This window comes from Quercus robur, chromosome 6 (assembly GCF_932294415.1).
Source record: "Quercus robur chromosome 6, dhQueRobu3.1, whole genome shotgun sequence".
Classification (NCBI taxonomy): domain Eukaryota; kingdom Viridiplantae; phylum Streptophyta; class Magnoliopsida; order Fagales; family Fagaceae; genus Quercus; species Quercus robur.
In genome coordinates this window covers 22,335,796-22,357,930 of record NC_065539.1, presented here as the reverse complement: position 1 = coordinate 22,357,930, position 22,135 = coordinate 22,335,796, and the positions used below count along the sequence as shown (strand labels likewise).

The window sequence follows — 22,135 nt, the reverse complement described above, 5'->3', positions numbered from 1 at the left end:
AGTGTGGAGTTGTAAAAAACTGGATGGGATTTGGGGTGCAAACAGTTTGTGGAATTTTCGGAATCAACAAAGCTTTGCAAGTTTTTAGTGAGCTTTTGGCCTGGGTCTTCGATCATCAAAGAAAACCGGATCTGTTTGCTTTTATTACCTGGTCTATTTGGCACCAAAGGAACCAGCTTCGGACTCAACAAGCTCATCGTCCCTTACAACAAATTTCCCAGTGGGCACATGATTGTTTCAGTGAGTTTCAGGCGGTGAAAGCAGCTCCATTACCCAGTAAACAGTCGAGAAGAATAAGATGGAAACCTCCAGATCAGGGAACGCTCAAAATCAACTTTGATGGCGCCATCTTCACCGAGGAGAAATGCTCCGGACTGGGAGTAGTGATCCGCGACAGGGAGGGCCTGGTTCTGGCCTCCATGGCAGCTCGGATTCCACAGCAACTCCGGCCTGAGGAGATCGAAGCTCTGGCTGCGTCCAAAGCCCTTGAGTTCGCAAGAGAGTTGGATGTCACTGATGCAATCTTGGAGGGTGATTCTCTAATGGTGATGTCGGCCCTGAAGCTCCAGAATTTTGGTCTTGCTCCGTTTGGGTTGTTGTTACAAGACTCTGTAGTCTTTTCTTCAGGTTTTACAAAATTGTCCTACTCTCACACTAAGAGAGAGGGCAACACAGTAGCACATAATTTGGCAAAACTAGCTTCTAATTGTACAAGTTGTGTAATTTGGATGGAAGATGTTCCATCTGTTGTAATGCCTTCTTACCAGGCTGACTTAGCTGGTATTTTCTAATTTAATGATAGTTCTGTTTCTCAAAAAAAAAAAAAAAAAAAGTTTAGCAAGAAAAAAAAAAAAAAAAAAAAAAACAACACATAATTTACGTGATTCAATTATAAGCTTATGTTCACTGGAGTGAGCGGAAATATTTCACTCCGTTCCATTTTACTAATTGTGCTCTGCTTTGCTCACTTTATTCTACTACTTGAGCACATAAATTAAGCCATTTGACTAATTGTGCTCTGCTTCGCTTACTTTATTCTACTCCTTTAGCACATAAATTAAGCCATTTGGCCAATGACCCAATAACAAATATGAGCTCACTCCAAAACTATGTGGACGGATGTTTGCATTGCATATTTAGATGGCAATTTATTTTTGCCCGTTTGAAAAGCCTTAAATTAATACATTAAACCTTTAAGGGTGGGATTCACACACAAAAAACCAAAAACCCCTTTAACTTTTTTCACAGTAGGACCCAATGTAATCCCTACATTCCCATCTCACCAGGCACCTTGTCGCTTCAACTTTTTTCACAGTACGCTCTGTGGTGCTTAGAACCGGACTAATCATTTTGTAGGACTAAACACATGGTCCATCTTTTATATATATATATATATATATATATATAGAGTTCCTGATTATGAAAAAAAAAATTATATATATATTCACACCAAGGATATGGAGAGGATATATATATGGCTCCTGTCTCACATTATTATGTGAAATGTTTGGGACAAAGACTTGTGCAAATGGCCTGCCTGAAAGGAAATGAACATTAGGGTGCCTTCATTATCTAGCTATATCCCACCCAAAAAAAAAAAAAATAGGGCAGCCTTATATATTTGATTATTTTCAACTCAACTTTTTCTGGCCCCTCTTATCATCCTTTCGTGTTAATACACCAAATATCACTTTCCTGGAGAGGATGCAACAAAAATGTGAAATGGAATTGGACAAATCTTTATTAGATTAACCATTTTTCTCCCTGAAAAATTGGAAAAAGTAAAAGAACAAGAACAAGAACAAATTCAAAAGTAAAGGTTCAGACATACATAGCTGTTTGGATTTGGCCAAAAAGTTTACTTTCCATCATAGCTACATACACAATCTCCTGTAATTCTTAGGATAATTCCAAGTAAAATAAAGAGTATCGTTTTCTTAGTTTCCAACTCCACTTAAGATCTATAAAAAACCTCCATTATGAAAATTTTAAAATTCTATCCATCTAGTTTGAAACTAGTGGATTGGATTTTGTCAAGTTACCAATAATTTAGATACCAATATGATAATGGTCTATCTTTGTTTTGATGATGTTGTTGATGACAAAGCAAAATTCAATATACTTACTTTAAAATTAATAACTAGATGCTAGAAAATCCATGATAGGTTATCCTAAAAATCAGAGAATCCTAATCTCATTCACCCATAGGATAAGCGCCTTAGAGACATCTATCCATTATCCATATATGTACAGAACCTGATAACTCATGCTATGATCATTGAGAAGAAAGTTTTTATTTATAATGCAATAGAGTAGGGACCCAACAAACATGGCCATTTTACACACATTACTGTTTTATTTTCCAAGTCCCCACCACTAACAAAGGCACAGTAAAACTCAGTAATTATTTGGTAGTCTTGGAGCAATGCTCCGAACTCTCACATTGGGGATAGGTCCCACTTGTGAGTCTCACCTCCATTGTAAGAACTTGAACCATTGCTCCGAGACTACCTAATAATATTCCGAAAGCTCATACAAAAGCACTAGTGTGGAGGATAAGAAAGACCACTGTTTGAGCATATTAGTATCTTACTACCAGAAGAAATTGTTTAGCTGGGATGGAGTTTGTGAGTCCTCCATATCATGTGAAGGAGAATGTATGTGCCTCCCTTCGTAGGTTGTAATCACCATCCTTGGATCTTCTGCTAATCGCTCCACACGTTTCTTTACGCGACAATTATCCTGTGTGCAACGATAGTAGCTCCTGCATGCATCGATAAAATCATAGGTAAGTGTTAATGGTTCAAGATCTTGCTTTGATGTGAGCTATAGCACTGTGTTGCATGTGTGTTTGAGAGTGAGAATATGGTATTAATAAGGTTTTGAAGGCCATGACATTTTTGAACTTTGAAGGAAATTGAAGGCAGATATGTAACATGTTAGCTAATAGCTACAGCATGCATGCAGTGGTGTACGTGTTATGGTGCTTTAGTTTATATGTGTAGAAGATATTATGGTCTAAGAAGATGATCCGAGAAGATAAAACTATGTGTAGCCTCACCCCAACATACTTATATAGCAAGTAAAATAGCGAGTCTTATAACCCTAGACAAAATGAACTATGAAGAGGAATCATTTCCATTCATAGGGCTGTATTTTAAACAATAATTATTTCATGAATCAAATATATACATTTTTCTTTTCACAACGTATAGGACTTACACATTATAAAATATATATATCCGATGAATGAAATACATTTTTCTATCTTAAGATACGTAGATTTTGGAGTGACTAAGAATGGTTTTTTATTTATTTAGAAACTCAAGATGGTATTATTGTCGGTTGTCACTGTGTATGGGCCACGAGTTTGATTTTCTTTTCCTTGAATCAATGCAGGAACATTAAGATCAAGCATGCACGACCATTTCACAAGCTCACCGTTCTTCATGATCATTACGCCTAGTGTGTTCTATTGGCCTACCCCCTCTATCAAATTATTTAATAATAGTAATTTTCGGTGTGGTTCACCCAAGTTAAAACTAGATAAACTACACCGTGTGATGACATGATGTGCCTATTTGATTTGATTGGTTAGAAGTAGAATGAAAAAGACATAATTTTTTTTAAAGAATTTCTAAAAATTCATCTTTTCCATATATATAACAACACTAAAATTAATTAAGTGATGAAATTAGCGTTGAATGATTGAATTGATCATTTTTCTAGAAAGACTGAGAATAGAATGGAAAAATTATAACTGGAAATGCAAATCCATCCATACAACAACAATTACTACTACTGAGTTTTTTTAGTCTTAAAACTTTAGGGTCAAAATCCATCCCTACAAACAGAAATTAATCAGTAGTAATGTTTAGTCAGACTATCCCATTTTATCATTGCACCAGTTTTAGACAAGGTTGCATGTTACGGGATTGATAAACCACGCTAGTTTCCTATTATATAACACATTCTAGGATTAATTCTAATTTGCTTAAGATTTTTTTTTTTTTTGGCTAAGAATTTGCTTAAGATATGTGTTTAGAACTTAGAAGTTTGATGGAATTAAATTTTGTGCTATGGGTTAGAACTTAGAATTTAGAGGGCCTTGCACATCTTATTACTCCTAGTTTCAAGACAATCTCACTTGAATTACGGGACCTACACATATTAGTACTGTATATTGCTGGGTCCCTGGTTACTACTTTGTTAGGATGTACTGATCATTTAAGAATCCCAGGAACTTATTCGCAATTATTATTCACACATTGCTCACCATGACCACCATGAACCTATACTTTTTTTTCGTTTCCAGGGTCGCAAGCTAGCAACATAAAGTTTTGACTGAGACGAATTTTATGGCTACAATAAAATCTTATAATATTTGCACAAAGTTGAAAGGTTTCAACTTTCAACCAATCATAAGTCAAATATATATATAAAAAAGATTATATCTAAACTCACCACAATTTATATATGTTTACTGTTAAAATGTTGTGAAATTTTGTACCTGATATATTTTCACGTCAAAGATTGTGTGCTATATTCCAACATTGTCTACATACACATTCATATTGGCCCCAAAGATAAAGTATTAAACATTAACCCCACCCTATTTATCTTTTCAAACAAAATTTATATCCAACATTTATGACTTGGACTATACAACAACATGGAAAAGACATATTTTATTTTTAAGTAATTTGTGGTCCAAGAGGAGAGTACAACATAGAGATCAGAATAAATGAACTCTATTATATAATGCATGAACCCACTGAATTTATTATCCCTTAGAGTTAACAACCAACTATTTTTCAGTGATAAAGAAGTAACTTGAGTTTAATGTAGTCCAATGCTATCATCAAGGACGTTCAAAATTTGTTGAACAATTGAGATTAGTCCAACTGTGTATGACAGATTTGTGTGGGTTTGAAATAGTTTTTTTTTTTTTTTTAACTTAATTTGTTATTTTAGTGAAAGAAAATATAAATTAAAATTTAAGTACAATATCTTAGTTCTGTCATTTAGGTTCTTAAGTGAAATACATGGTTGATTTTTTTTTTTTTTTTAATACATTGATAGTTTGAAGTGAGAGATTTGAATTCTTAATATCTTTATTGAAAACACTAAAAAGTTTCAATTGAATCATAAGATTTTTGACAAATATAGTCAAAATTTAATTTAATTGTACTTATAATAGATAATACTATTTTTACTAAATTCATAAATACAATCACCTAGTTGGTTGGACTTAACTGAAGTCCTTAAACGTATAACAATTAAGAAATTGAATCTAAGTTTTACCTATAATAAAATTATAGTTATAAGAAAAAAAAGATTTTAAAAAGTGGTAAAAACACATATATTATAATTAAGCTAATAATAATAATTTAAAAGAATCTCCTAGACTCGAGACCCAAGGCTGCCAAATTTAAAATTTGGTCTTTTTCACAACTCGCAAGTGCCATCAACTTTAACTCAGCAAGCCATCAACTTTAAAAGGTAAGGACAACTATGGTAAAACAGGCCGGCGTAAAGTTTGATCATATGATTCATATCAAAGTCATAAAATCACTAACGTTAACCCACATTCAAAAGGTCAAAATTTTACCTTCTAACAGTAAAAACTAAAAACCCTAAACCCAGGACTGGGGAAAGTCTCTGCTTTTGACATTAAATAATTTTGCAACAAAAAAGAGAGAGGGAAAGAGACTGAGAGAGACATACAGAACTATTTTCTCTCGAACCCAATAATCATTGTTAGAAAATATGAACTAGAAAACAAACAAGGTGTATTATTTCACGGGACATAGCTATTCAGAGGTGAAATCATTTACCAGAAATTATTTTCCTTGACTTTGTAAGAAAGTAGGATTCTTTTCTAGCATTGGTAACAAGTCAATAAAGGAACTGGCACGCCATTGCTCATGAGCCACATTCTTTGCAGAACACAACCCAGCTCTATATATATATATATATATATGCTTTTATAATCAAACAACTTAGAGGGTGTTTGGTAGTGTATTTTGAACAACAGTTTTCAATGTTTAGATAACATTATATATATTTTTACATACTTTTTTACCCACACATATTTTCAAAAAATACAAATAACGTTGCTAGAACAACATTACCTAACGGGCCCTTAATTTATATATAAAAATGTTTCTAATCTCTCCTATCAGCCACCAGTAATTATTCAATATTAATATTATGAGAGTAAAACAACATAATAATCCTTCCAATCATATAATAATAGAGAAATATCCATCACTTGTAAGAGAAGAGGGAGGAGCCTCATGTTTCTATATTTCTTTATTTCAAAAGTACAAAATAATTTTTTATCAAGCACATGGCAAAGACTTAGAAAAGCTTTGTGAAAAGCATGAGCAGTCTTTGGAGCCAAAAGCTTCTTTTTAGTGGGTCATTTTTTGTTTCCTTGGGCTAAGGTAGCCGTATAAATTTTGGTCATATATCATGATGTTAAATGATTTTTCTAACTTAAATAATATTCATGTAAAAAGTTGGATCTTCTAAACAAGATCAACAAAATGAGATAGAGGAAGTATAAATATAAATATATATATATATATAATTATTTATTCATCACAAAATATTACTATTACTTTTTGTAATATTTATATGTAGTTGTAATTTAAAGAAAATAAAAAGCATTATCTTTAATTTATTATGGTAAGTACTCAATATTTACCTATTTCCTTGAGTAAGAAGAATATATCACATCAATATTTGGCATAATTTTAGGGATTTACTTTATTAATTTTTTTGCTAACAACATGTAGAGATATAAACTGTCTCTCTCTTACGTAAAACTAGACAGTGTCACTCAACAAAGCTGCAACAAGGCTCTAGGGAAAATTATTAGATTCACTTAGAATAAAATGACGTAGTACGACTCCTTATTCTAATATGATATAGGGTCTCACAGTGTTGTGTGTAATATAATCTACCATCACGTTCCTTTAAAAGTAGTCACAGTTTAAATAGAATTTGTGGTGTGTTTTTATGCTAAAATCCTTCCTCCTTGTGTTTGTATGTATCAGGTCTCTCTTTGTCCATTTCAAAATATAATAATAAGTTTCATTAATTAAATTTATAATAAGATCTATTATTCATATAAGAGGATTGAGTATCACGTTATTATATTATGAGCGTACTAAATAATTTATTGACTAAATTAATTTTGGTCTATTATTATTCATAAACATCCTTACATTATTAATGTATAATATGAATCTGACTCTCCTGGGTGGGTAAAGCTATCAACTTCCATAAGAAAAGAATGACCCGTGAATCAAGGGGGAAAAATGTGATGGAAATTTAGGGGATATCCTAGCCTGGCTAGAAGTACCAAGGAGCCCAGAACATTGAATTTGAAGGCAATGAGGAAGTAGTCAGACAGAACTGTATACTTCCTTTGTTCTTGACTGAAACGGTTGGTCAATATTCTTTCTAGAACCGAGAGTACAACATTTATAGAATAATTTACATACGTACTGGTGTATGTGCAAACATATACACATATATCTAAATTATGAATGTTTATGCATGCTATATTGTGCTCTTTTGTAACCACTAACTGTCATTTCGTACTTTCAATCATGATTTTCTATATTTGATTTATTGCTTAAGTAAACACAGTCAAACTCAAAAAGGAAAAAATGAGAGCAAAAATTGTCATTAGTGTGTTAAACCCCAAAATCTGAAGGGATTTAGTGTTAATTGTTCTTCCATGATATTGATGATGGCCCGATTATTGTTTGTTAATCTCTTGATCCGTTGTGATTACATCTCTTTTCAAGCTAATAATTAATTCTTTCAGTTCATTGCCTTTAAAAATATTTTAACCTTTAATCATATTGCTCAAAACATGTTTACACATCGAAATCTCCTGCACCAAGTATGTAAACTTTAAAGCTTAACAATAATTATGAGAACAATAATGATGAGATCGAGAGGGAACTTAGCATGCATGTAAATATACGATCCTATTCACTTCAATGAAATCTAGAAAACCCTGCTCTGGTTCATGAGAGCTAAAATCGAATGAGATATAAACTTTTTCTTCAAAAAGTTTATTAGAGCACAAAAGAAAAGTGTGGATTTTGATTTGTCTAACCTGGGATGCTGGGTGTTCTTTACCACTTTTTGTCCATATTTCCTCCACTTGTAACCATCATCTAACACATCTACATCACTCATGGTCTTGAAGCAAAACCGAGGCTCCCTTACCTTCCTCCTTGCCTTTATCTTCTTCATCTTCAAGGTAGAAACCCCAAGATGATTGTCATCTCCACCTGCTCCTCTCTTGGTGCTCAAGCACTCACCCACGTCTCCGTTCCATGCCCTAAAATCATTAAAACCATACACAATTCATTTTAGAGGAAAAGGGTTGCATGAAAATATTATAAAGGAATAGTAAGATAGCATTACATGATTCAATATAAGAAAGATTTGTAACTTTTACCATAGGTTTGTGCTTGATCTGTGCAAGGAAAGGAGTTGGGGTCCTCCAAAATCACAAGTGGTGTCTTCTCTGTGCTTAGTAGTGGGAGATGTGAGTAGGGTTCCATTGAGATTAGTGGAAGGTGCATCAGAGGCAAGTGAAGGAGGTAGGGTATTTGTGAAGACTTTGAGAGATTGGTGGCATCCTATAGGAGCTGGTAAGGTCAAGTTGGAAGAGAAAGGATAATATCCCATTTGTGTAGGCACTTCTTGATCCTCAAAGAGACCTTGGTTGAGCATGGTTTGAGACGTGGTTGACATATATATCTCTCTCTCTCTCTTTGAAGAGTGTGGAAGATCAAATATAAAGGTGCTTGGTTCCTTTTATAGGAGATCAAGCAGTGCTAGATTCAAAGCACGAGGGTCTCTCAAACTTCTAGGATAGATAGAAAAATAGAATTACTAAGATATGAAGGTACCCAAATACCTATAAATATGACCAACCACCACTTTCCCTTCTTGTTTTCTCTCTCTCTCTCTTTCTCTGTGTACAAGAGCCTCTTGAATTCTCATATAAACAAAAGAGAGGAAGAGTAGCTGAAGATCAAATTTAAAAGAAATAGAAACCAGAATCCACCTTGAAATTAAAGAAAGAAAATACTGCAAAGACTTCAAAATTCAACTAAAAAGTTGGTGTTGGATTTTAAAGTGATATAGTGCTACACATGTTACTATTTGACCTCAAAAGCATGGAAAGTCCGTGTCTCTCAGGGGGTAGTGGAATTTCACTGTTGTATGAAGGTCAACAATACACGACAACTGGTTGAGCAGTAGAGGGTTTGGTTGACATGTATATTAATTTGTACTAATTACCAAAAGGAAATTTGAAAATTTATAATCTAAAATTTATAGTAATTTTAGTGTTTTCCTTTTCTTTTTTTTCTTTTTTGGTTAGAATTTTAGTGCTTTCTTATATATATAATAGTCATTTACATTTAAGTGCACAAAAAACCTGTGCTACCACTTGTTACCTAGACGGCTCCAAGGATAAAAGTGAAAACAGATGAGTGCACAATAATAGAAGACAAGTCTATAATACAATGTTCATAAGTTAAAATTATCATTCACCACAAAATCTTTCAAAAAGATGAAAAATTAAAAAAGAGATGATGATAATGCTTTCATATATATATCTTTCACTTTCTAGGGTTTCTTTTTGTATCTTTAATTTTCTAGGGTTTCCTTTGGGCAACCAAAAAGAAATATCAGATGGCAATGATGATGAATCTTAGGTGCAAATCTCTCTTCTCTTTGCATCGGCGGTGAGGATATCATTATGATTGATGAAAGAGGCCCTATTTGACCTTTTGCAGAAAATAAAGCTTCTCACCTTTCTCATCTCCTTTTCCTTATTAACTTTATACGCTTCAACCAACCCCACATCTACCCACCAATATTTTCTCAAATTCCAAACCAAACTATTATATTCTTATCATCTCTTTTCTTTTCAATTAATTGGCTTACTTATTAATCTTGGCCAACTTTTTATTTTTCTTTTTATTAAAAATTCTTCGTGGACCAAAACCTTGTGGATATATGTATATATGGAATCCCAATTTTAACCATAGGATTATATGTTGTACCTGTTTGTTGCACTAGGTCCAAGACTCCAAATAAATAGATATATGACTTTAACTTCTTTATTGTAATCCTACTCATTCATATATTATGAATGAGCAATGCAAAAAAATAATAATAATAATAATAATAAATAAATAAATCACTTTTTTTACAATTTATTGAGGTGACAATTACAACAAAAATTCGCATGGTCCTATAATTATGTCACTTTAAGTGTACACTAATCACAATATATCATTCAACATTTGAAAATATATTTGGAAGGATCTAGTTAGAAAAAATGATAAACAGTCATATCGAATGCACAAATCTTCTGCTTTTATAGGTCTAAGAAAGGTAGTGAATAAAGGATCCATCTTTTGTCCAGTGACCAGTGCCATTGGACACGTTGAATTGTAGACACGTGTCCAAGACTGGACACATGTCCGTATCTTGACAGGTCCAGTAGTCAGTGGCCACTAGACAGAAGCTGAACCTGTGAATAGATAGCATTACCTCAAATTGATTTTTGGGAGGCAGATTCCTGGGTTTGGAAAATATAATGATCATTCCAATTTTGTAGATGTGGTAACAACGACCTAAGTCAGAAAATGGACTACGGTTTAACTCACGTTTTGACTGTGATGACCAGCACTGATTATTAAGACTGGACCGAAGAAAGTAACTAATTAGTTAATTAATTCTCAAGCTGAAATGATTAAATCTGGTATTGTTAAGTTTTGAATATATCCTTCTTGGTATGTTTTGTGAGTGTACTTATGTCCTCCAAAAAAAAAATGTTAGAAATTTGATTGTCAGTGACAGTGAGAACCAGAAATTGAACGGGTCATTCCCTTTACTAAGACTTTCTTTTTACCTCCATGATGTAACCATTATATTAGAAGTCGGGCCAATACAAGGATGTCAGCGCAGGTGGAAAATCCTTTGAAGAAAAATTGCAATTTGACCGAGTAATTGTAAATAATTGAGATTGAGGGAGATATATATATATATATATATATTGATATATTGTTAGGTTTTAAAACTTTAGAACAATTGGCAAGCCGTGACAAATTGTCTAAATATAGATTCCTAAATCCTCAGGTTTGATTAAATAATACTCAAGGTACTGCAAGTCAGAATTCAAAAACATACAAGCTACAGAAAGAAGAAAGAAGAATTTGAAATATGCCAGGTTCGACCAATCAAAAATCACAGACAAGATTTTTTTGCAGAATTTAAAATCAGATCCAAGCCCGTGAAAACGTTTAGGGTTTCAGTTTAACTCTCCTAAGTATAAAAGGAAAAATCTAACTACGTTTTCACAGATCTGAGAAGACTTTGGAGGTGCTTTTGTGCCTTCCTCTTTCAAAGTCACTACCGGAAATCATTCTCATATCATTAGATCTAGTAAATCTAAAATTGTTGCAATAAGATCAACAACTGCTGATGATCTAAACCTTCAAGGGTGGTCTTGAAGTCACAAACTGGAGAGTTTGCGTTTCTAAACCTTCAAGGGCGGTCTTGAAGTCACAAACTGGAGAGTTTGCGTTGCTAAACATTTGAGTGGGATTTCAAAGTCACAAGCATGGATGCTTGTGTTGCAGTAAGTCCAAGAAGAGAAGGAGTCCATGGATTTGGAGCTTGCACGTGGTCGTGTCAGTCAATTACTACTTGAGGTAGCAATAGATTTAGGTTTAAATCTGATTGTAAAAACTTTAATTCTCTTATAGTGAATTTGCTTTACCTTAAGGATAGTTAAGTTAAATCTCTTCCAGATTTTTACCTTGAAACGGTTTGTTTCATTAATTTTCCTGGATCATCATATCGTGATGTTATTTACTTTTCCACTGCTGTGCATGATATGATTTATTAGTGTTTAACCTAGATCTGAATAATTAATCTAAATAATCACTTGGCTAATCTATTGGGTTAATAATCTAGTTAAGGGGTCTAAATAAACAAACATATATATATATGTATATCTGAAAAATGTTACAGGACTCAATATTATTCATCAATTGGACCAACAATTCCAAGATGCAAAGGGAATCGTTATATTAATATTAGACTGGTGATTTTGCTTTGATAATAGAAAATCTAATGGAACATATTCAAAAGCAATTAATGTTTTGACAGTTTTTTTCATTTCCATAAAAGTGATGTCAAAACTTTCCTAAAATGAATTGTTAACCAATGCTCTAAGGGCACTCCTTAGGATACATGGCCCATAAATAATAGACAAACGTTACAAAAAAAATATGCAATGAATTCGGCTAAAATAACCATGTAATCAGCTTGAGGTGATTGTGAGGACTGAGGATAAATCCCTAATAATAATAAAATCCCAACTAAAGCTTAGCGTTAAAATTTAGGTGGCCCATCTTTTCTTGCTTTCCCTAAATTTCTAAACAAAAATGTGGAAGCTGAAATATGTAAATGTCACGTTATAATATGCTTAAAAACTTAAATGCGGTTCATCAGGCTTCTATTTTACTCGTGTATATATATAGTTCTGGCGTATACACAAAGTAAAGCATACGATAAAAGAGAATTACTAAATCTGAACTATGAGAGATTTTAAATCGTGAACTCTGAAGTCTAAACTAATTCTTTTATAATCATCATATGAATGCACCCAAAGTGTCCAAAAAGACCCAACCCAACAGATTGAAATTTAATAATTTCTCAAGTCTTTGTACGAGGTTCTAAGTTTAAATCTCTTAACATCTAACCACTGCACACTTTTAATGCGATGGTCACTCTACAAGTATAAGTGTTTGTGGAATGTGGGAGGCAAGGGCCGGGGTTCAAGTCTTCAAAATGGAGCTTCACACACGTATACACTTAGATTAGGTTAGAGTAGAATTTCTATCTTGTAAAAAAAAAAAAAAAAATCTCTTAACATCCTGAGTTTACCTTCAAGAGATTCTTCTTGGTGATTATTTGTTATATGGAATAGGAAGGTTATACTCACCCAAAGATTAATTAACTCAACTCATCATACTACCACTCTTTTAAAAATTGGACCAAACAGTTCAATCGGGAACTGGACTTGGAATTGGTCAAAATTGAGAAAATTGGCAAAAATCAGTCAAGAACCAAGAATTGGTCTCTTTTCAGGTTTTTTGACCGTTGTGGTTTTTAAAATTATGTGTCCTACGCCTCCACCATGCGTTAGTTTTATCTGACACAAACAAGAGATAGAGTGAGAATGAGTTTTGCTCGTCCCTTCTGAAGTATGTGTGTATATATTTATTTATTTATTCAATATAGATCTAAATTGTATATATAATTTTTTTTTTATATACATATCCTTTTTACAATATATATTTTTTAAACATATTTTATTACAATCCTCCAAAACATTCCTCTCTCTCTCTCAATGCCTCTTCTACGCATTGCTTATAACCAATCTCACTCCCACCAAATGTGAGTTTTTTCCTCTCGAAAGAGGGGGTGTGGTGGAAGAGGAAAAAAAAGGAGCAAAAGTTTGATTTTTACATGGTCATACCCAATTGCATATGTGATTTGAGTAACATCAGTTTGACATACATGAACTCATTACTAACACAACTTTTATTATTCACCAATTATAACAAATCAAATCAATAATGATAATAAAAAAATTTGGATATCTTTATAGAGTAATGCTACTTTAACATAATTTTTCTCAATTTTGGTACACCTTATTAATGTAATAAATTATTATTGATTCTCGCAAAGACTTACCACTATGTATTAGGGTTCTGCTAGTTGGCTTATTATTTGGTGTGTCCCAGTAATATAGCAAAAAACAGGGTTATTATTACCTAAATTTATTTGAATTAGGGTTTTTAAATATTACTTCATGCTTGCGTGAAGCTAACGTGGCTATGATGTCAGGAAAGTACGTTCGAAGGGAATATAATTTTGCATCATCTACAGTGGGGTTTTAGTTAAATATAAAAATAAAAATGTATTTCTTTTTGGGCTAAGTAAGTTGGAAATAGGGGCATCGGGGCCAGGGGTGGCAAACAGGCATCATTTCTTTTTGTCTCTGCTTATAGGTGGCCATTATGTCACTTAGATTTCATTCACTTACTTCTTTTATCTCCCTTCTTCCTCTTTTTTTCCGATTGTTATTAAGGATAAAGGTTAACTGATACTTTAAGGGTATTTATTAGTGGACCATTTTAGTAAAAAGAAATTAAAAATTTTTATAAAAGAAATTAATTAATATTTTAATAGTTTTTTCTATTTCTCATAAAAATTATGTTAAAACTTTTTTCAAATAGTTTGTTAATAATTATCTTAAGAACACTCGTTAATATGATTTTATTGTTATTTCCAGCTTTGGCAGAAAAGACACAACAAAAGTTTATGAAAAACTGTTATGATTTTCTTCTACCTTTTTTACTTTTTGGAGGAGCTAGCAGTTAATAAAAATGAACTCATTTCCCTCTCTGTGCCAAAGTAGGGAATAAGCTCTATTTTTTAAACCGAAAGTAGAACCAGCTGCTATAATGCTGTCCAAAACAAAGTTTTTGTATATATATATTAGGAAGATTATGATTGATGTCCCATTTTGTTAATGATAGAAATAAAATAATTTTTATATGATTAATTTATGCATAGCTTCTTTGGTCACAAGATTTTCTATGATTGGGTCATCTTTGATCCAAAGTTATGTTGAGCATTTAGACTTCACTTTTTCACATAGGGTTTTTTCACAACCTTTTTAGTTTTTTGTTTACAAATTTATTGTTGTGAAAAAATAAGTATGCTTTTAGATTAACTGTTTGTGAGAAGTATATTTGCTGAAAATTGATATATAAAAATATATTTGTACTTAAATAATAAAAAATTGAAAAAAAATTATATAAGCAAATAAGTTTTTAAAAAATACAAAAAAGAAACAACTAATCCAAACTCAAAGTTAATTAGACAAAAGTTTCTTTTTGCTTTTTGCTTTTTTGGGTTATACTCATCCCTTTATAAAGTATATATTTCAAGAATAAGGGCCAAAAAATAAACCATTTCTCTTCCATCACTTTATTCTTTTAAAAAAATCATAAATGGCCTAACTTTTAAAATATAAAGTTTAGCTACAAAATTGATAGTACCCTAACTTACTCAATATCTTTTTATTGGAGATGAATTTTGACAAATCCACCATTAGATTACATCTTCATCTTATATCTTCCATGCTTTCAAACTTTCTAGAAAATTAAAGATCAATAGTTATGTCATCAATGAATTGTTTGAATTGCAAGTTTTTATAATTTAAAATTATGTATAAAATATAAGTTTATAGATCATATAGTAAATAATATTTGATTGACATAAAATCTGACATATGTATTAAGAACGTAAAGAACATGCAATTCAACGGTTAGATTTTCAAAATATGTAGCAATGTTTATTTTATTGAGTAAAGTTATAACCTTAAGCCAAAATTTGGCTACAAACATGTTTTGAGCCTTGGGCTTAAACTACTAACGGGAAGATGACATTAATTATTGTCATGTAGATTACACTTGATTCAACCAAGTGAGTCATATGCTTTACATATAATATGACACATGTCATTTTCCTATTGGTGGTTTGAATCCAAGGCTCCAAACATATTTGGAGTCAAACATTTTTCAATTGTAAATATTATTTTTTTCCTTAAACTCATTCCATTATCTTTATCTTTTAAATAAAACTCAAAAATAAGATCTCTCTTGCTCTCTTATCCCTTTCATTGTAGAGATTCCAGTCAAGACTAATACAAACAAAACAACTTTAAGACCTACATTTTTTTTTTTTTAAAGAAAAAAAAAAACAACTTTAAAAGTATGAGCTTAGGGGAAATGCCTTTAAAAACTAACCAAAAAAGGGAAATTAAGATTCACGTGAGTGGATAAAAGGGTGAGAGAGAGAGATAAAGTGTTTGAGAATTGAATCCTTGGTGGTTACGATATGACAAATTAAAATTAGTGACCTAGGTATATTGAATGTAATTGAACACAGAGTAATTATGCCACATTTGTCTATCCAGAAAGATAAAATAAAAAAAATACTGAGGAAGTTAATCACATTCTAACTACTTCATAACATCCAAAAATTAAAATAACAATAATTAAATGAAATAAAAATTGAAGGGGATTTATTGAATTAAGTAATGAAAATAAACAGGTAACACGGATGTGAAAGACCGGGTTTCAGGGTATCAATCATCTCAAATTCCATGGAATGATTACACCACGCTCACTCTCTCTCAGTGATTCTTGTCTAGATCCCTCCAAGCCAAAATTCTCTCATGACTCAGCAATCTCCTGTCTAAGATCCTGCCTTTGCAGAGACATCCCATGCCATCCCTCCTCAGGAATAAGCTGTCATGACATGACCTACCTTCTCTCTCTCTCTCTCTCTCTCTCTCTCTCTGGGGTTTGTACATTTGTACTTCTCCTCCCACATGATGAACAATCCACCACTCCACAATTATTGAAATTAAATGACTGAATTTGATGTCCAACTTATCAATGTTATTTAAACCGCAAAGATGCTTTACTGTAATTTTAAAAGGTTACTTTATTCAAATTTCAAACCATATGATTCTGAAGTGGGAAACTAATTATTTCTTATAGATCCCCTTGATACTCAAATAACTGACCGTGAAATTATCTGACCACTTGATGATATAGAAAAGTGTGCTAAAGAAATTTTTGGGTCCATCTTTATTTCTGTAAAATACTCACTCAACAAGCTTTAAGAGCTTCTAATTGTCGCAAATACTCTTATTAGTGATATTAGGAACACTGCACACTGAATTTGGCTAGCTTATTTGCTTAAAGGCTCTTAAAGCTACTTTAAGGAATCACAATTATTGTTACCAATTTGTAAACTTTTTGTAACAAAACTGATAGAACTTTAGTTTCATACTCTAATGACACCATGATCATAACCTTAGAATGAGAAAGGTGGACCTGATATCCAGAAAATGTGAATGCAACTATTCGAAGTGTAGGTCCATAATCTACATGTAAGGAGGCCATATGAGAAAAGCAACATATAGCTAGCTTTTTCCACATTGAAATTGCACTGTATCTCTCTCCCTCTATCCACGCGCTAATTATCTTCAGGTGAAAGAAGCATGGGACTAACTAAACGTACAGTCCTACTGAGTTCTTTATACACACATACACATGCATTATTGGTAATTCAAACCTCACACACAGTACTAGAACCTAAGCTATCAGTAAGTAGTACTCAGTGCTATACTCAATACTGAGTTGTTCTCTCTGTACATTCCCTTTGGCAGAAGCATCACATCAGCGAATCATGGTCGTTTATGTGCTCGAAAATGACTGTTCGATGAGAAGGTGGTGTGGCTTGATTGAGGATACTAGCTGGTGTGGCTGACATGCGTGCACTAACCCTATTCATACTTGCTCAGTAATTGGTGCCGCGTGAGCCTTAAGACTCTGTACTCACTGAGTATGCCCCAACTACTTTTGTCTTCTTGCTGCTGCTTCTTCAAATGTCTCTGATACATATGTTGGGAAAGGTTTTGCTCATCAGAACAATCAAAACACCTTATTTGTATGAAACTCCAATGCAAATCTGAAGTCACTGCTTGCTAGAATCTAGTACATGCATGATATAGAATAAGAATACTGAATATGGAGTACCTTTTTATGGGTGCAATTTCAAAATGTAATGAATTACCTCATTTGTAACATAGCTCACCATCATAGTTTTTAGATTTGTGTATCTATTTATTAGAAATGTTGAATTTCTTATGATACACGTACGTGCCCAATAATACTATGACATATGTTTTTGTCAAATGAGTTCCTTTCAGATGTGATAGGATTCAAACCTATTGCATATGTTTTATAATGGTTATTCTTTATTATCAGGTGTGTGTATTAATGAATTTCCTTTTTTATTTAGGTAGGATAGGAATTGCAATCCACAAATCATAAGTTTCTTTTGCCAAGAGTGCTAAAATTCAATGACATTACACTTTATAATGATTGCTACTTATCATTAGACCAAAATTTAGTCTGAATTCTTTTCTATTTATATGGGAAAAGAACTAGAACCTACAAATCATAAATTTCTTTTGCCAAGTATCTTATGAGTCATGACTTTATGTGAAATTTGTTGTTCATTAAATTTAGAACAATATTAATTAGGTCAAACATGTTGAAATGAGTTGTGTTTGAAGCGGATTAAATGAATTGAATTTGTGTCAATCCAACACAACTTGCCTACTATTAAGCGAGTAATTAAATGGGACATGTCACATTCGTGCTTATCTAACATAACTTGTTTATTAAGCGTATCAGGTTGTGTCAACCCTTTTTTTAAAACAAATCGTACTAGGGTTGAAGGGTCATGTCAAGTTGGTTAAGAGTCTTATAACTCAATTGACATTTTTTTTTTTTTTTGTGTTTCTAACATAAAAGTCCAAGATTTAAATCCCTCTTCTCCCAACTATTGAATTAAATAAATAATAATAAAAATCATCTTGTCCTTTTTTTCATGTAGCACAAAGTTAGTAAGATTATTTGAAAAAATTAACTATTAAGGCCTTTTATCTTTTTTTGTCTACCAATTTTTTTAAACATAATAAAAGAGGTGGGAAATTAAGATTTTAGAAGGGCTTATTTTCCTTATATTCTGCAAAATAAACGTAGCCTAAAGCCATCAAAATGAATTTTTGTTTTCCTTGTAATTCAAAGCTTATTGGGCTTGTGGATTCCAGTATTGTCGATCAACTGATAAAGTTTCTGATGGTTGTATAAGAGATATAGAATTCAATTCTCACCTACACCAAAAATTGATTGATGTCTTGATCTCATAATAAAAAAAAAACTATTATTAGAAGCGGACGTCATAAGTTAAAACTCTTTCAAAAAAATTAAGAAAGATTATTGGGCTTAGGGGCTTCACAATTTTAAAGCTAGCCTGCTGTTATTCTTTTATGTCCCGTGAGTTTTCTCTCACAATTTTTGTCATAGATAAAAATTTTAATAAATAAAATAAAATAAAAAAGGTAAATAAATAGGCATGTATATTTTTTTAAGACATTTGATTAGTTTTTTCTGTTGATTACTAACTTATTTGTTTGTGTTCAAATGTTTTAAGATATAATTGCATTTTCACTAACTTTCAACAAACAAGGTTAAATCCAAAACCACCAAAGTCTCTTACCCATGAGAGAATTTATTTACTGCTATGATAAACCATGACAAAAGGCCTTGAACTTTTAAGCCCAACTTTAACTGGCTGCCGCCTGCCCATGGTCTATGACCAAAATTAGAGTTGTCGTGTGTAGTATCTTCATGTTGGGAGCGTCAGGAGCTGAGCAATGAACTTTTTGGCTGATTCATGAATGTGCATTTTTGTTCCACACTAAAATCAATTAATTGGCAATGGTATTGTGCCACCATTATGGGGTTACCCATTAAAGTGAGTTACTAAAGAGTGGTTTCCCGTAATCTTTCACTTTCTTATCCGTTCATATGTTAGAATAATAACCAAACAATTGAAAATAAACTCACTTAGGAGCCTAATTGGGCACCAACAAATGATTGAAGACAGCATCAAAATCAAACCTCTTCTCCTTTTTGGAGTTTGGACATAATTAGGGTTATTAGTTTTTTGGGGCCTACTCTAAAAAGAGAGATGATATGCTATAAAAGTCTTGGCTATTATTACCAATGTTTGCCATTACAAGTTACCAAGTTAACCATTTTCTAACTAGGTAATTATATTTGACATAATCAGCTTTGACATTGGTACAAACATCCAAGATCATATTATTTTGTGACAAAAGTCATCCAAATATTCTCTGCTTGTGTAGTTTCTTCTTGTACCCTTGGATACTTTTGCAAAAGAATATAAAATATCTCAATCATCTTTGTGCTTACAATCATAACGTTTCAATCTCACTCCAAAAATGTACGCTTGGTTGACTTGGTAGACCCTAATGTATAAAATTTTCCACGAACACTAGTGTTATGGAGATGGCAATTTTTCACAATAGTTTTTATGATTGTTGACGTAAAAAATTGTGACTGGATATTTGAAGCAAAATTACTTTCACATTAACCCGCCATATCACTTTTATTAACACTAATCACAATTTACTACACGTAACCGTTGTGGAAAAAAAAATTGCATTCCTAAACTTATTGTTACATGAAACACTAGACAACAGTACTATACCCAACCAATAATTGATTTTTTCACGAACTGGTTAAAACCTAAAAAGGGTGCTTGCATTTCTTTTAAGAGACTTGTTAAAAAGGGAGATATACCTCAAAAACAGAGCAAAGTGGAATACATGGTTCTGGCAAAGTTTAGGTTTGGCACTTAACCATCAACAAATAAAAATTAATTTCAAATGCAGTGATGGCATCTAATCACTGGACGATCTTCATTAACATCATTGGTATTAGCTTTACTTTTAAGTAACAGTGATGCTTGATGTTAATAATACAAATGGGCCAAGAATTTTGCCCTCCTAAATTATCGGTGAAATTCTATCTTCTCTTAAATTACAAAATCGAACAATATCACTTTTAATTGATTTGGAGTATACAAATTACTCTATCATTACAATTTTCCTTTAAATTTTACTTCTATTATCAATTTGTTATGTACACTCAATGTTTGAGCCTCTCTCTCACATAAAATTAAGTCATAGATTGTCAGATACAACTACAAGACTCATCCTTAATGAGAAGAGAGAACATTGAATAATTTCATCACAGTAGACAAAGATCATGTAAAATGTCTTTAATACAATAACGAATTACACATTTAAAAATCTCTCTCACACCTGGCCAAGATCTATCGTCGGCAAAGATAAAGCACCTTGGCCCATATATGCAACAGCAGTAACAGCACCACTGGGCTCTACTATGATTAGTTGCAAGATGACTATGAGGACCCCAATGAAATAATGCATTGTGCAACTGAAAAGTGAAAACCAGCTTTCCTATCATTTTCATAAACAAACAACATTGAATTGCATAAATTGGGACCATGAGTAAGGACACAATAGAAAAAGAAACATTTTTTTTTTAGAGGCAGCCCACAACAGCAACAGAAGGCATTTAGCAGATTTATAGAGGAATGGACTACATGTGTATTCCTTTCTCTTATCCTCTCTTTAATATATGCAGAATTCGATCTCAGGCTTCTTGTTCAATTGGAATTTTGTTTTGTATCATTGTTTTCTATGAATTGGGATTTAAAATTTTGAGAAAGTTACCCTTCAATCTGTAGTTTATACACTCAATTGTATTTCTTCTGACTTCCAAAAAAATAAATAAAATAAAATAAAAGTAAATTATTCCAACCTCCTTTGATATTTCACGAAATGACACCCACGCCTTGTAGTTTTTATAAATGTAACAATTAAGTCAATCCCCTCTTGAACTGCTATTTCCTCACAAAATATGCCATTAGATGGAAGTGTCAATGTGAGAGAGGATTGATTTATTTGTACATTTATATAACCTCAAGAGTTCTTGAAACTTCAAGAGAGGTTGGTGTAACTACCATAGCTATTAGTATCTTGACATATATGGACATAACCATGGCCATAGCAAACCATTCCATCATAAAAGCTAGATTAAAAAATTAAAAAAAAAAATAAGGGTAAATAATGGAGGTTCAAACTTCAAAGTTCGAATCATAAACATATGGCACCACAATAGATATCATAATTAAAAAAGGTGTCAAAACTGTTATTTTCACTTCTTCTTCTTTTTTTTGTGCATGTCTCTCATGTACACCTCTTATTTCTAGTGTTAATTTAAAATTAGCATTAATAGATGCTATAATTGAATGTGATTAATTAGTAATAAACAAATTATCGATTTGTGTTCCCCTCTTATTTTTATCTATATGGATGCAACGAAAATTACAAATCACATGAGACAATTTTCTTATTATCAATAAATCACTAAGTCAATTGCTCAATCTTAAAGTTTAGAGGGAATTAAATTTGACTTAAGAGGGTAAAAAGGCAGTTAACCCATTTAAAAATTATTACACGAGG

At 32.3% G+C, this 22,135-nt stretch overlaps 1 protein-coding gene across 1 annotated transcript; it reads right to left on the bottom strand.

The window, feature by feature from the left end:
* Nucleotides 1–2,272: 2,272 nt before the first annotated feature.
* Nucleotides 2,273–9,145, bottom strand: LOC126733277 (probable WRKY transcription factor 13). The gene is made up of 3 exons (XM_050436509.1): nt 8,489–9,145; nt 8,141–8,368; nt 2,273–2,764 (listed from the first exon to the last, which is right to left on the bottom strand). Exons 1-3 carry the CDS (start codon nt 8,785–8,787, stop codon nt 2,593–2,595), a joined length of 699 nt encoding a protein of 232 aa, XP_050292466.1. The 5' UTR covers nt 8,788–9,145; the 3' UTR covers nt 2,273–2,592.
* Between the last annotated feature and the right edge of the window lie 12,990 nt (nt 9,146–22,135).